We start from the raw sequence: 17575 nt of genomic DNA, 5'->3' as shown, positions 1-17575 counted from the left end.
AGACTTTTAGAATGAAACTTAAGCCGAAAAAAATGAATGTTATCGCTTCAAATTTGGATTAACTAGCAAATAATTTAAAACAATGAGGGTTTCTTCAAATTTTGAGCAAATGAAGTTTTAAGTGTAATCACATTTTTTGATTTTACCCTAAACATGCTAACCAAACTTGAACCAAATTAATGTAAAAAAAAATGTTATTGCTTTGAATTTCGATTTATTGGTTAATAGGATCAAAATTTCGGTTTCTTGTTGTTTTTCAAGCTAAAAAAATAATTTGAGTGTGATCAAAAATTTCCCTTTCTGCTCAAATATAATCACTGCTCTTGTACAGTCAAATATATTACTAAAACTACATGTCAATGCTTTACAACTCGATTTACGATCGTACAGTTGAACAAAATAAGTTTTTTCAAAGTTTATAAATTACTGTTTTTCCGAAAGATGGTCGATGAATTTCTAAAAGCAAGTTCATGCCGAAAAAAATCTGCCATTGCTATACATACATTGATTTTAAGGCGAAGAGGTTGAAAATCTAGTGTTTCTCATAAGTTTTTGGTACAAAATGTTTTATGTATAATCCAAAATAACTGTGTATGCTCAAATATGTTCACTGGAATTGTACAAGCAAAGTTACTGAAAAAGCTAGATTTCATCGCTTTGAATTTTGATTTTTATGCAAATATATCGGAAACCTAAAGTGTCTCGTAGTTTTCAGAGTAAATCAAATTGAATTGATGGAAATAAAATTACATTTCATCGCTTTGAATTTTGTTTCCCAAGCAAACAGTTTGAAATAAAGATAAATGCTATTATATTTTTAGTAAAACAAATTTTAAGTGTAACCAAAAAACTCTATTTCTGCTTCATTCAACGATTTCACTGAACTTCTACAAAAACTTTCATTTCGAAAAATCTTTATGTCATCGCTTTGAATTTCGTTTTATTGTTGAATGTATTTTCCAAAATGTTAGGAAGTGTATATTGCTAAATAACTTTGGGTAAACTCATTCATTAAGAACCTGGATGTGCAGATGTAAGGTACATTTGATCGTGCTGTAGCGCCAACTGGTGAGTGAATTCCAAAATATAATTACCACTGAGTGGAAGATATTAGGTCTATGAACAAATTCTCCAAATATAACATCATTATATTTTCAGTTATTTTCAAGTTATTTGCAAAACACTCTTCTCAAAATAGGACGTTTAACGGGTTATTTGATTGACTGATAGTATCTTATTTTCGTGTGGTGGGTCCCGCATTATCAAAGCTACTCGCATTATCAAAGATACCCCGTTTTACAGTAACACAAAGGACACAGAGGAGCTAGCACAAAGGTAATCCACCTTAATTTTCAAAATGGCTGCTTTTTCGACTTTTTTCCATTTGTTGGGCGGATACGGGTTAATTTAACCCAGAATTCAAACTATACTTACCTACTTAACAACAAATTTCTTAACACTTTTATTACTTTTATTTTTAAATTTGTTTATTAGTATCATTCCAAACATTACATTCATTATTTCTTATATCTAGGTGTTCTGTGTTATTAGACAACACTATCATCCTAATTTGGTAACACAAATCTAAGATTTTATTAACATTTTGTTAACAACATATTACATTTCATTTGCCGTAGCAATTCAGATTTTTTACTGGTGAGTTGATTTCACCTGCTTATAAGAGGAAAAAAAAAGCTTTTTGAAATACTTTTAGCTAAAAGCAATTGTTTGGTGTTTTATGAAAGTTTTGTATCTTTTCATACAAAAGAAGCTACGATTATTGTATGGAGAATTCAAGCATGTCGAAAAAATCGATTCAGTCAAAATTTAATCATACAATTTGAATAAAATCATCATATATGAATATTTTTGTGCTATTCCTCATGTAAAAAATATTGTTGTTGGCGAAAGCTTAAATTGAGGTACTGTTACCCTACGTATCTTCAACGAAAAGTGAACCAGAATACATATCTATCATGGTAACGCCGGAAATCGATATTTAAGCTCAGTTGCCATCGGTTGGAGTCTATATGGCCGTCTGCAATCGTTACAGTCAGTGTGCTTTTTCCACCCAAAGTTGCACAAAAAGTGAGCCTTAGAGCGACGGAATAATAATGAGAATCGGTGGAATATGAAAACGGATATTTTTCGCATTCTTCCTCAGATCTGGTCGCCATGGCAAGAAACTTGTGTCGTTCGATTTTCGCAGCATCCGCACTCACTCGAGAGATCTTGATTATTTTTTGGGGTTGCCATTGAATAAATTACTAACTATAAATTACGGCAATGAGACTTCAATCTCCATCTGAGCTCATCGATTTAACGAGAATTCAAGAGATAGGAAAACGATGGCGACAGATAGAAAAGTGATGCCGCTATCGTGTCAGAGTCAGAGTCGATTGAAACTTGACGAGTCAGGCTGATCAGCAAAAACTCTTTCCAACGTGCTAAACCTACGCCTAATCCATTTGGTTCAAGTGCAAACACACGGTGTGTCAGTTAAGGTTGAAATACGCGTATCTGTAAGAGAATACAAGCTCTAGTAGAATTGAATGCTATAGTACTAAAATAGGTTTTTCATTTACTTTTTGGGAGGACTGTTTTTACCCTCATGGACTTGATTTAAGAGAATTTTCGACAAAAAGTCGGAGAACAAAAATAAGTGACAAAGGATCGAAACACTTTTTTTCAAAGAAGGAATCAATTTTCCCCGAGCACCCCTTCAGACCTTTTATAATTAAAAATTTGCATCACTCTAATGTGAATATCTCTGAAATATTCTTGAAGAAGATGCTCGAATACTAAATGCTTCGAATGATGGGTGCCAAATAGTTGGATATTATATTTTCGTTCATAACGGTTTCAGGCACACCGTGAAAATCTTTCTGCTTCTGAACGACGACAAATGAGCATGATGAAATTGAAACACAAAGTCAGCCCACTTTGCTGTTTTGGGAGGAGGCTCACTTGTTTTTAATAAAATTGAAAATCAACACTCCAGCAATATTTTGCGTTGGCTCAGTACAAGAGCCATCGCGACAGTAGCGGTAGCTTTCCCTACGGCAAATCGGGATTGGGAAACAAATTTGGCAAATGAATTTCCCTGCTCCGAAAACCCAAAACCAACGTCCCTAGTCAGAGGGCTGTAATCCTTCCGGAGGCGAAATAAGACGCGTGAAAGAGGATGAAACAATGGAAGTGTAATTTCATTATTGGAAGTATTCCACCCACCTACATACATAGTAACCTATCCAGGTATGGTGTGATAAAAAGGGATTATAGCGAACCTTATTACTTTATTTTGCTTTCCGAATTATTTCGAATATGTTAAGGGTATTTGGGGAAACAAAAATATTTATCATATAGGAGGGAATGGGGAGGCTTGATCCCTTTTTCTTATTGCGGCTGTAATTCTGCAGTGAAATCGTAATTTGACGGGAATCCTGCACAGACTGTCAAGTAATAGTAGTTTATGGAACAAATTGCAGAATGATGATTTTTTGCAATTTCATGAAAGGTCGTCCGTAGCCATGTTTGAAAAATTCTGATCATAGTTGGTTATACTGAGCAATTGTCACAATTTTTCAAACAAAACAAAACAATGAGCTATTCTGATTCTGATAATCCGATTGATATTAAATCGACAGTGGAACAAGTTTTCAGTTTTTTTTAGCTCGTCAAAAAATGGTTGCAATCAATTAGCCCTGTGAGACCCGATCATTCTATTGCCATGGGGCTTTAACTGATATAATAAGGCATCAAAGTATACTAATTATGGTTGCCGAAAATTGCCGATTCAGGAGAAACTTGCTTAGAAAAATGATCGAAAATTATATAAATTTTAACATAATTTCATTATATCTTTGGATGTGATGATTTCACAGCAAATTTGTGTATTTTTGTAATATATAAAATGTTGTAGAACATGTCATGTTCGTCAATTGCACATTGAGCATGGAAATGGCAAAAAAACTGATATTTATGGTAAAATAGGTTAATTTTAAAAATTTAACCGTGAAAACGAAGTAAAAAATATCATGTATGTTCAGCAAAGTTGTTGAAAATAAAAAGAATTAAAACTTTGCTGAAGTGATGATTGCCCAAAAAATGTTTTTTCAAACAAATATTTTTGCTCGGGTGCCCTATTTAGTCTAATATAAAAATTATTTTTTTATTATTACTCGGGATGCTAAATCAAAACAATGTCCCGAAGTTGTTTTGTTTTGACCGCCAATTTTCAGTTTCGTCCCACTGTGCGTCGTCGGCCAACCTGAAACCTGAGGACCTGAGTGGACATTTACTTATTATTGTGTGAGTAAAGTCACATGCCTGAAAAACCAGGAAGATTGATCCGTAGAAAGTATTGTTATGGTACAAAAACTAATGTACCCCACGATACGGGTTTCTTCGGTGGACATTTCTGGGCTACTTCAGTGACAGCGAAGGACCAGACTGGTTATCCATTCATAATTATGTGAGATGGATCACATGTTAAAAAAACTAGGAAAATTGAGCCGTCACATGTCTAGATTTAGTTCAAAAACTGAAATGTCCCACAATAGAGATAACACCGGTGGTCATTCCTTGGGTTTTTCGGTGGTAACAATTAACCAGAGTGGTCATTCACTTATAATTGAACTAGAAGAGTCACAGGTATTATAAATCATGAAGAATGAGCCATCGCATTCCTAGTTTCGGTACAACAACTTAAATATCGCACAGTACGGGTATCTAAGGTGTTATTCTTGGATTATTTTGGTAGTAAAGAAGAACCAAAGTGGTAATTTATCTAAAATTGAACTAGAAAAGCCACATGTATTCAAAATCATGAAGATTGAGTCGTCGCATGCCTAGTTTTTGTGTTGAAGCTTTGTGGTCCCATATTACGGGTATCTCCGGTGGCCATTCAGGTGCTCCAAAAGGATCATTCATTATTTTGGAAAAATACATCCAAATTTAAGAAATTGTAAAGAATTGGACACAATTCATTTGGTTTTGGGGTTCAAATGTGAGTAATTTCATCGAAATGTCCAGATTGGCCACCTCCCGGGACTCCAGGAACCGGTTCCGCATGGACCATACTGGACCGAATTTTTCAGGGAATGTGCGCCGGCAATTGGTTCCTTATTACAGAAAAAAAATATGCCAAAATATCCATCAACCGAATAGTGCCGATGTGAATTACATATATACAACTGCGATGGAAACTTACTTTTCGGATGTTCCGGGTTTTCAGAACCGGGTATGAATAACTAAGTGATTTGATTTCACAGTCAGTGCCGTAGCGTGCGGTTGGCCAGGTTTGCACCCGCCAAGGGCGCCAGACTTAAGGGGGCGCCAAAATGGGATTTTTTTTGGATTTTATTCATATTTTAAAACGAGTTTTTTTTTTGATACATCTTAATAAACAGCGTTTTTGAATTCATAGAATTTAAAAAAAAATTCAAAGACATAATCAAATAGCGATATAATACTGTTGACAAATGTCGCGTCTCTCTTCCTAAAGAATTTATTAACTCTTTCCATAAACATGGTGGACTAAAACTATACATGGAACGATTTCAACAAAAAAAATTAAATAATCTAAAAAGGTGTTGAATGGTTTTTCAAAAGAAAATTCCTGAGGTACTAACTTATGAATAAACAATGAAATGATAAATCTTCTTAAGCACGGTGTCTATGTAAAAGCATCCACAAAAGAAATATGTAGTTTATATCATCTGATACCTAGTTTAAAAAGTGGGATTCCACAGAATTGTTGAAAGGATTCTCACATAACTCGGAACATAATTTCTATAAAGAACAATCTTGGACCGACTTATAATGAATAACCCATATCATATAAGAATACCAGGCAAGTTCAGGGCGAAATTTTAAACAGGTTTTTTTGGTATTAGTTAATAATGTTTTCACAGAACCTCAGGTCAATCCAGTGCGCATTTATCACTGAATCCCGTAAAGGATTATCAGAGAATTTCACTAAAACTACTCTAATTCCTAAACATGATTCCTCTATGATACAAGGAAAAATATTCGACAAATTGAAGGAATTGTTTGAGAAATGCTTTGTATATGTTCTGCTAGTGCCCCTCGTTTTTTAAGTTAACAAAACATGACTAATGAACAGCATAAGCGAGATTTTTTTTAAACATTGAACAAATGTTGTGACAACTGAAGCAAAATATGCTGTTTCGTTCAAAAAAGGTAAAAATTTGTTTGACAGAAATTGTCATGAAATTTTCTACAGAGAGCTTCATTTGAAACGAATTTTCTTTTCAACTGCGTACTGTGATCGAAAAGAAATGATTTTCTTAGCTATTTCATGCAAAAAAATCCCACGCATCAAGATAGACGATAACTTTTTTTCAAATACATAAACTCCCTTATAGAGAAATGAAGGAATCAGCAATGTCCACAATAAGATTTCCAGGAGTATGCATTTCACTGGAATTTTAACAAAAGCATATACAAGACGCGACGCGAGGTTGTGGGCAGTAATTTAAATAGTTTCTTCAAATTCATCTCTGGCCAAATAAACAGTAAAGTTATTTGCATTTTTTTTTTCAAAATCTGCAAGAACTTCAGCAAGTTCAAACAATTTACCTTTTAGAGAGATTTAAGACACTTGGTATACCTTATTGTACAAGTATTATCAATGTATTCCAATGTTTAAATATTACTTGAGCTTTACCATGACACTTTTTTAAATTTCGATGGACAATTCTTGCAGACAATGCCCTAGAATCCTTTTTTTATGTTTCACGTAAACCTGCAAGTAGGGGCGCTTAAATGGCGGTTCGCCAAGGGCGCCAGGAGGGCACGCTACGGCTCTGTTCACAGTCCACGTTAATATCTATTGAACAATATGAGGACGGTTCAGATTCCTTTTTTAGTTACGAAACTATAGGTTGTCAAAGTAAGGGTCTCTAAAGGGGCTTTTTCAGATGTAGCATATTGTCGGTGGCCAGAGTGACCAAATCCGGATCTCCGGGAGGGTTTTTGAAACTAGACATACCCTTCATTTAAGCTCAACAGAACTAAATTGGGTGAACACACTGATTTTTGCAAGCTGTTTGAATTTTCGGATCGAAAACGACGCTAAGTCACAATTTGTAACTATTTGTTAGGGACTAAAGAAGTTATTGTTATTGAATAACATTTTGCTTGCTTATTTACCATTCAGGATGGTGTTTTATTTTAGTAGCTTGATAAACAATTCTAGAATATTTGATATTAGTTATGGGATTGGGACTATACCAGGGGGCTCAAAATATTAAGCTCTTTAGTGCGAGGGAAGTGCAGAAAGTTTCTACAAAACAATAGTGCCCCCTTTGAAGCTTGTTCAGATGGGTTTTATAATGCTCTGTTATCCCCCTGGTCTAATCAGAGCTGGAGCAGAAAATGATAAACAAGTTTTCATGATGTGTTGTGGATCAGGATTTTTGCGGAATCATTCAGTAATTATAGCAGACATTCTTCTTAAAAAATAATGCGTGTAATTTAAAGTGTATTTTTGTGTGAAGGGAAACCTTATAGGTGAAATTCTAAAATTATAGAGGCGTCTTTTATTTCTGTTGTAGGCATCTCAATATTCTTTTATTCCACTCTCCTGCTATCGCTATGCTTCCATAACAACATTTGGCTTTTAATGAAATGTCCAGTGCGATGGGAAGGAAGGATCACAGAGTGTTCAAGGAGGATACTTCCATGAATCACTATTTATAGTTCTTCTATGAACTTCATTCAAGGACTATGTCCACTACCTTATTTCCCACATATCCATCAAATTATATGGCTCTCTTACAAACATAATTTTTTATAGTTAAGATAACAAGTTTTGTTTTGGCTTAAGCAAATTACCTGCGCTCTTGAATGAAATTATTACAGCGTTAAAAACATTCTTAACATATATTTTTTTTTACAGAAAATCCAACATTGCATTGTATGTATGTATGAATTTGAATCACCTTGATGGTGATTTGGCTGATACTCTGATTGAACTATTTTTTTTCAAAAATTATGTGACTTTGAGCATGACTGTTAAGAACATTGTGGTCTGATCATATGTGCAGTTCCCTTTATATAACTTTCAAATTCTGCTGAGATGTGAGTAAGTGTCAGCACTCTCGATTTAATCTAATCAACGTAAGTAAAACAATGTTCGCCTTGATTGCATCATGCATGCTTCCAGATCGCCATACAATGAAAATAACTATCTTATAAAATGTCAGCATGGACGAAGGATTAGTGCCCAATGATTACGCAAACCAATGTAAATTAATCATTCTGATGCGACTTACCTGTTGGGAAACCCATTGCCCAGCAGCTGAATGCAGAACAGCGATATAACGAGCACTGCGATGATCTGTTGTGGCGCCACGTGGAGAGCATGCATCCATCCATCCAGCCATCCAGGAGGAGTTTGTTGTTGAACCACCAGGACGAGCATCAGAAGCCAGATTAGTATCCAGCAGATTGAACCATAGACAGATGGAGGTGAGCAACAGAGAAACACGATTAGTGAATTACTGCACCCATGCCGGGTTGGACGTTTAACGAGATAAATGGTTTATTGGTGTCAGGTGAAAGGGGAGGTGGGAGGTATCTAACCATCGATTATGGCGTAGGTCGAGTGAATTGATTGGAAACCGGTGGGTCGGAACTAAATCTATCATGCTACTATAGCCATGCGGCTCATGTCGTGGAATTTTATGGTTTCTGTCTTGCGTAGAGACCATCCTGGATTGAGAATCGCTCTATAGTTTGTAATTCCTGTCCCTCTAGTATCTAAAATATGTTACTGAAGTATCTCTTTCTCGCCAATTGACTTTTTGACAGGCGTAGAAGTCAACATCGGATATAAAACTGAGCCTTTTCATTCAATACTAGGTTTTCTATATCTATTGCCTATCTGTGATTCCAAAATCCAATTAGTGAAAGATGAACAACTGTGATTTATATCCTAAATCCTACGCAACGTATTTCGTTACCAATATATAATGGATAATTATGATAACTGTAAATGCAAATCGGATTTAAGAAGGTATATTGTCTGAAAATATGCGTTAGAAGAGTTCAATAATTCTAACAATAGATATTTAAACGTTATTTTGCATCTTCATGAATCTCTTAGGCTTTGGGAGTTTTTCTTGGCTGAATCATAAACTTGCGATACGAAGCACTACAATATTAATGTGTTTCAAATTATCGCCAGTGCTCCACACCGCTCATTTGATTCTTTTACAGATTACGAGTACCCTCACAAAATGTGTACTAATTTAGATGAAAACTGAGGCAGCTCAACTTTTCAAAGTTAGTATGGGAATAATGATGATACTGTATTACACATTAGGCTACCATTATGTTGAACAGCACTTTCAAATCAAACATCCCAGTAATTAATTATTCTATTCTATCCAAACGGAAAATTTATCTTCTAAACAAACAACATTGCTTATTATTATTATATCTTTATTATAGAGACTTTCAGCCCTTGGCTGGTTCGTCTCTCTCACACAACATTGCTGCATCTGGCGCAAAAGCTTTACCAATACCCAGACAACCAAAAGTCGCATGAAAGTTCACATAATAACTCGTTTATTCATACGAATAACATCAAACCCGCAATAAAAAATAGATAAAATAGGTAGATAAAATGGTCAGATTGATGAGATACCTCATATAAAACGCTTTTTTTTCTGAGTACATTTGTACACATTGTTTCGTCCCGTACACTCGTACAAATTAAGTCGAATCAATCCATAGCAACTGTCAAATCAACGTTTGTTATCATAAGTTAAGTCGCATAAGATCACAGGTTAGTTCAGTAGAAAATTTATACACTCGCATTGTATGCTATTTTTCATCACATAACATATGTACGTATTTTGCCTCCACTTTTGTGTAGAAGGCCTTTTCGCGGCATCTTATAAGTCAAATGTCAAATGTTGCACATGCATAGCCTCCAGGTGATTTCGTTATACGTACATTTTGGTTGTTTGGGTAAGCCTAAGCCCTGGATGGCTTTTTTTGTACCTAGGAGATGTCTTCATTCGACTCAGTCCATGGCTGACCGTCGCCAGCCACGCATTTTACGAAGAGTCCGTAGATCGACCCATTTTCCTCGCTGGGCATCACGTCGCATCGTCTCGAGACGGTCGCATTGTTTTCGAGAACCATTTTCACTGGGTTGTTATCCGTCACTCTGGTGACATGCTTGGCCTACCGCAACTTCCCAATTTATGCGAGGTGGACGTTGGTTCACCAGCCTTCGCCACATTCCGTCTTCCATCTGCACTCCGTCGAAACACTTTTCGTTCGAAAACACCGTGGGCGCGTTGATCCTCTGCACGTAGGTCCACGTTTCGTGCTCGTAGAAGAGTGCGATGACGAATTTTGCTCGATCGAAGAGTTCTACGGACTTCAAAGCAAGCAAAAATTCCAGCAATGACGTGTCTCTGGATTTCTCTGCTAATGTCGTGTCTTCTTTTGAGCCCCTCGCTATCATGTACTTCGTCTTCGTCATATTGGAGTTTAGTCCGATTCGCCTAGATTCAGCCTTTAGTATATCCGTACCAATCATTGTCTGGTGGTAGGCGATAGCATTCAATTTGGGAAAGTATCTTGTAGGCGGCACTCATAATTTTGAGCCATTTTGTAGATGGGACACATGGCATTCCCATTTTTCAACTGCTCGGATTCGCCGTCGTACCAGTCGTTTCTCTAATTCGGTGTCGCTGGACATAGTGCTGCTGTTGAGGTGCTACGTATGGCGGATCTTATGTGCATCCACCCATCTTCAAGAGTGGCGACGCCAAGCTGCTTTGAAGTTATTGGTGACCCCACTGTTACGCATACTTCTGAGACCCGTAGCTACTTGATGTTGAGCCGCAGCGTTTTGAGCGCAAACATACAGAAATTAAATAGTTATCCGAACCTATATTAGCAGTGTGGTATGTGCGAACATTGATGATGTCGGAGAAGGATTTTCCGTCGATTAGAACGAAGTCGATTTGGTTCTCGATTTGATTATAGGATGATCTCAGATCACCTCAGCAGACAGAATCGCAAATGGACCACGCTTTCATCGATGGACGGCACTTCTCCGACATAACCGACGTCAAAACTTATCGTGGCGCTAACATTGACTCCGACCAGTACCTCGTGATGGTGAAACTGCGCCCAAAACTATCCGTCATCAACGATGTACGGTACCAAGGCCCGCCTCGGTACAATCTAGCACAACCGGATGTCGCCAATGCGTACGCGCAGCATGTTGAGGCAGCGTTGCCGGATGATTGCGAGCTCGATAGGGCCCCTCTTGAGGACTGCTGGAGGACGGTCTAAGCAGCCATTAACGACGCTGCCGAAAGCATTGTCGGATATGTGGAACGGAGCTCAAGCAACGATTGGTTCGACGAAGAGTGCTATGAAGAGGAGAAGAATGCAGTGCGGGCTTCAAAACGTGGAACGATACAGACTGAAGCTGAAACAGCAAATCCGCCTATTCCGGGACAAAAAGCGCCTCCTGGAAGAGGTAGAATGTCAAGAGATGGAGTTGCTGTAACGTTCTCAAGACGCGCGGAAGTTCAATCAGAAGCTCAACACAACCCGCAATGGCGTCGTGCAGCGAGCCGAGATGTGCAGGGATAAGGATGAGAGCATTTTGACGGACGAGCGTGAGGTGATCGAAAGGTGGAAGCAGCACATCGACGAACACATGAATGGCGCTGAGAGCACAGGCAAAAAAGATCGAGACAACGGTGGAAATGCCTTCGTAATTACTACGGGCGATTGAAACCAACCAGCCTCCACTTTGAGGGAGGTTAAAGGTGCCATTCATCAGCTCAAGTACAATAAAGCTGCTGGTAAGGATGGATCGGAGCTGAACTCATAAAGATGGGCCCGGAGAGGCTGGCAATTTGTCTGCATCGGCTGATAGGCACAATCTGGGAAACATAACAGCTACCGGAGGAGTGGAAGGTAGGGGTAATACATCCCATCTACAAGAAAGGCGATTGTGAGAACTTCCATTCTAATTACGGCCTACAAAATATTATCCCAGGTCATCTTCCGTCGTCTGACACCTAGTAGTAAACGATTTCGTGGGAAGTTATCAAACTGGCGTCAATCGGCCGTCAAGATCGACGACGGACCAGATCTTTACTGTACGACAAATCCTCCAAAAATATCGTGAATACCAGATCCCAACGCATTACCTTTTCATCGATTTTAAGGCGGCATACGACAGTATCGACCGCGTAGAGCTATGGAAAATCATGGTCGAGAACAGCTTTCTCGGGAAGCTCACGAGACTGATAAGAGCGACGCAAAATTGTGCGAAGGTTTCAGGTGAACACTCCAGTTCGTTTGAATCTCGTCGGGGACTACAACTAGGTGATGGACCTTCGTGCCTGCTGTTCATTATTGCAGAGAGCCAGGGTGCGATGTTTACCAGATCCAGTCAATTTGTTTTCTTCTTGGATATGAGAAAGTGGCAGACCTGTTCACTAGGGTGCGACTTATTTTTTAAAAGTTCTCAAAAGCGAAAATTCGTGTGCTCTACTGAATTGAAATCACATTAAAAGAGAAACCTCAAAATCTTAGCCAAAAATATTAACATTTAGAGGTGGCGCAAACATCTTGAAGGTGAATTTTCAGGTTATAAAAAATGACCTTCAGTGAAGTAAACATAACTTTGTTATTTTTCAACCGATTATAAAACGTGATCGAGGCTTGCTGGAAATATTTTTTTATTCTCATCAAACGTTTGTGGCATCGTATATCTGATCACAGAAAGTCTGAAAAAGTCGTGCCAAGTACGCATATGGCCTCCACATTGGTAGGTATATAGCCTTTTCATGCATTCTATACGATTGAATTGAATAAGGTACCGCGGGGCAAGTGAGAATACGGGGTAAGTGGGGCGTTTTGTCATAGCTCAACTAGGAAAAGTTTTTCATGGGGGTATTTTTCTAGAAAGTTGAAGATACAATGACAAGGAATGTATTTAGTACTAAACATATTGTTATTTTTATTACCATGTGGTTCATGTAACAGTTGTCAGTTCAGCGCCATTTTCAACTTGCATGACAAATTGTGACACGTTCCACGTCTTGCATTGACTCGCAAAAAATAAATGTGTTTTAAATCGAATTTCCATCAGTATGCTATAATTTTGAGTATTATTACAAGCTGCTAACGATAAACCAGTATTTTGTTTTCATTTCATATGAAATTTTCGATGGTCTATCTTACCCCAGAATATATTTGTACCTGGGGTAAGTGGGACCTATCAAAACAAAAACCAGAATCAAAACTTTTCGTACACGTTTCATACATTCTCCTAGAGAGTAGCACTAAAACATTCAAACAAATGATTTTTATCAAAAAAGATCAACCTCAAATTACGAAGCTGCATAGGAGGGAGAAGAAAAGTGTTATTATTCTTTATTTTTAAATTTATTTTTTATTTTTGAAATACGACTTCAAAATTGAACAAACACACAGCTGAAATTTGAAATGCATCATGAGAACGATTACTTTTCTATTTTATTTGAACTTTATTTGTTATTTCTACCAAATTAAGTAGAGATGGAAAACAATTCCACCCCATAAGGTGGTTTTCTGCCATGCATATAAATAATAACAAAACATATTTATAATTTCGTCAATTATTGATTGTTTATGTTCTACATTTTAATTAACAACTTATAAATGATATATTTTGAACATGTTTAATACCTCTTTACGTTTTTATTGAGGAATTTTCAGTTAATATTAAATGTGAGGTGACATACTATTAAGTAAAGGGTTTCTTCCTAAAACGTAACGTATTTTATGGTTGATCCCTTATGTACATCAAATATGTACTTAAAATTAAAAATCTATGAATTATCAATCCTATTATTGTAATGGTTGACTTACTGATGTGGATTGACGCATGAAACTGGATGTGTCCCACTTGCCCCGCTTAGCGAGGCAAGTGGGACCATTGGCTCATTCTAAAACTTTCTTCCAAGGTTTTCACAATTTCGAAATTATTCGATTAGTTTCATGCACACACTAGCAAATATGTTGCCAAAACGTGATTGTGTTGTTGGATTTGAAAAATATTGACATTTGAAAATTTGATTGAACAATTTGTTTGAACTATCGTTTTTTTCGTTCCCACTTGCCCCGCGGTACCTTACATGCAGCTGATATGATCGTGCCAATCTGAGCAGCTGCTATGTACATAGATAGGTATGTTAGAGAAGTAAGCTAGTGTTAATCAGTATAGTAATAAACCGCCGCGGAGGAAACATCTCCTCTTTCGTTTTGTTAAACGGGAATAAAATTTTCAATTTAGTGTTCGCGTAATAAAGTTGTTTTCGTTTGTAATCGCGAGTTTCTTACTAAGTGTCCGAACAATCTAACCCGCGGCGGGCGCGAACATTTGGTCCTTCGAGCCGGATTCTGTGCAACTCGGACACTTAAGAACCTTCCTGTGTGGTGCGAGCTGCTGGAGTGGTGCAGCAATTTAGATAGCAAGGAACTTAAAGTGCGCGAAAGCCGTCGGCAATTAATTTGCACGGCTCGGAAGATTGCCGTTCAGTGCAGTTTCCCTTCGGTGTTTGGATTCCGGAGCGTCAGTGAAGGCCATCGGTACGACTGCAAGCAATTGGCGCACTTTCGTTCAGCGTTCCTGCTTTGTGTTGCGGCGCCATCGAGAAGAGGACATTTTGGACGACAATCAACAAGGATCCAAGGCGCCATCGTGAAGATTGGAGCTGTTCAGCAGAAGACATACATCTTGGGAATTGGGAAGTATTTGGTGCATGTTGGGTGGAATTTTGCATGTGGCTAATAAGTGGCAATTACAATACATTGATCAAGGTGCATGCGAGTTGCTTCTTATTTTGGAGCTTAGCCCTGAGGTGTCCGCTAGTTGCTTTTGGTCTCGGCGTTCGCTGGATTTGTTGATTGTTTGGTCTGCTTTGGTTGATACCCCCTCGCTGCTGTCTAAATCGTCGTAGAACAGTCAATCTGCCTCGCGAGGTCGCGATAATTGTGGAACGTCGAGTTGATTGCGCGTTTCGATGCTAGTGGAAGTGCTGTGCAGTGTGTGATTTAACGATTAGTTGCGCTTCTCGCAGTTAATCGCAGTTCAGTGAAGTGATCAAATCTCTAGCAATGGCTGATCTTCGCACCCTTGCTAAAAGTGAGCGACGTCTGATGAATACGTTGGATGGATTGGAGAATTTCGTAAGGAAGTATGACCCCGCCAAGGACGAAATTCAAATTTCGGTGCGTCTGGAATCCTTGGAGACGATTTGTAAGGAGTTTTACACTATTCGTGAACGAATGGAGTTGTTGACCGACGAAGCCGCTGATTTGGAGGACGACAAGGATGTTCAAGAGCGTGAGGAGGCTAATTTACAGGCGTTGAGTGACTTCGAGGAGCGATATTTCCGTCTCAAGGCCAGTTTAACTTCGAAGCGAGCATTATCGGCGATTATCGAAAACGGTCAACTAGGCGACCGATCCGAATCGTCGTTTTCGAAAGTTAAATTGCCCGAGATTCGCCTTCCGTCGTTTGAAGGAAAGTTAAAAGAGTGGGTATCATTTCGAGACAGCTTTTGCAGCTTGATCCACGAGAATAGACAGCTGACTGATATAGACAGGTTCAGCTACTTGAAGTCCGCCTTATCTGGAGAGGCCTTGCTGGAAATCGAGTCAGTAGAGCTCTCGTCAGCAAACTACAGTGTAGCGTGGAAGGCCTTAGAATCCCGTTACGAGAATAAAAAGTTGATAGTAAAGGCCCACCTTGATGCACTGTTCGCTGTAGAAGGATTAAAGCGTGAAAGCTACGATGGCTTAAATAATCTTATTAGCACATTTGAGAAAAATCTGCAGATGTTACAGAAGATCGGTGAAGATACCGCCGCATGGTGTACAATACTGGCTTATATGGTATATTCTCGGCTGGATCCTGCTACACTGCGGCAGTGGGAAACGCACCATAATTCAAAACAGGTTCCTGCGTATCAAAATTTGATCACCTTCCTACGCAGTCATTGTGCAGTACTGCAATCCATCGCACCTCTGAACATTTCGCCAAGCAATCCCGATAACCGTTCATCGAAGTCTTCAGTCTGTCATACCAACGTAAAATTTTCGAAGAAATGTCCGTTCTGTGGCGAAACGTGGCATTCTGCTTTTGTGAGCGGCGAATTCCAGCGATTGCAAGTTTCGGAGCGATGTGAGGCGGTTTTCAAGGCAAGGTTGTGCCGAAATTGTCTCAGCCCTGGTCATTGGGCCCGAAATTGCGAGAAAGGTGTTTGTCATCATTGCCAACAGAAACACCACACGCTTCTGCATGGAGCACAAACAAGATCCTCCGTTCCACAATCGCAGTCAAACCCTCCGACGCAAATCAGGCAACAGTCACAATCCCAGTCAATAAACCCGAGCCAACTGATACAAGACGTAAGCAATCATACACCCCCTAACTCGCAAGGACAAAGCATTCAGTCATTAGCTACAAACACAGCCACATCCACCACTCAAACACACATTGCACTCCCAGTTACTCCCACTCACAACATTTTGCTGTCTACCGCCCTAGTAAGAGTGCAAGATCGCCATGGAAGTAGCATGCTGGCACGAGCGCTCTTGGACTCGTGCTCTCAGCACTGCCTGATGACAAAAGAGTTTGCCAGTAGAATGAATTTCCGTACATCGTCATCATACCTCTCTGTTCAAGGGATTGGCTCATCGACTAGCACGTCGACAAGACTCGTTAGTGCAGTGGTCAGCCCAAGACTGGAAGATATTTCGTCTTTCTCACACGAAATGCACTTCCACGTTCTCCCACGATTAACTGTATCGCTACCGACGGCGAGTTGTGACATCAGTGGATGGAACCTTCCCGAATCAACATTCCTTGCTGATCCTCGATTTCACGAACCAGGTCCTGTAGATGTCATTATCGGAGCAGAGTACTACATGGATCTTTTGAGAACTGAACAACGTAAAGCAACTGAAAATGGACCTACCCTCCAGAACACTGACTTCGGCTGGATCGTATCTGGCAAGATTCATAATCACCCTTCCAATGGATCGCAATCGTTAGCTCTTGTTTGCTCCACAATCGATCTTCAGGAACAGCTCACGAAGTTCTGGGATTTGGAAAACTGTCGAAGTCACAGTACTCATTCGCTGGAAGAGTCAGCATGTGAAGAGCATTTCAACCGCACAACCATTAGGGATCAGAGCGGCAGATTCATAGTGACACTGCCGAAAAAGGAGAACGTGATCAACCGGATAGGGTTTTCTGAAGCCATTGCGATTAAACGTATGATGGGGATGGAACGACGGTTTGCTACAATTCCAGAGTTGAAGGTGATGTACGTCGATTTCATCAGCGAATATCTCGCTCTTGGGCACATGAAGGAGGTCGAAGAAGAGAATGTAGAAGCAGGAGTCATCAGTTACTACTTGCCACACCACGCTGTTCTCAAGCCAGACAGTTCAACCACAAAACTACGAGTGGTTTTTGATGCTTCGTGTCAAACTTCGACTGGAGTTTCTC

At 39.0% G+C, this 17575-nt stretch overlaps 1 protein-coding gene across 5 annotated transcripts in view; it reads right to left on the bottom strand.

The window, feature by feature from the left end:
- The window catches only part of LOC5566742 (Down syndrome cell adhesion molecule), a 146303-nt gene that overhangs the window by 14117 nt on the left and 114611 nt on the right, over positions 1–17575 (bottom strand). For all 5 annotated transcript variants that reach the window (XM_021851197.1, XM_021851195.1, XM_021851198.1 and 2 more), the window contains exon 7: positions 8301–8365. In XM_021851197.1, coding sequence (XP_021706889.1) covers positions 8301–8365 — 65 coding nt within the window. The remainder of the gene's footprint in view (positions 1–8300; positions 8366–17575) is intronic.

This window comes from Aedes aegypti, chromosome 3, assembly GCF_002204515.2.
Source record: "Aedes aegypti strain LVP_AGWG chromosome 3, AaegL5.0 Primary Assembly, whole genome shotgun sequence".
NCBI classification, from domain to species: domain Eukaryota; kingdom Metazoa; phylum Arthropoda; class Insecta; order Diptera; family Culicidae; genus Aedes; species Aedes aegypti.
This window is presented reverse-complemented; position numbering and strand designations above follow the sequence as displayed.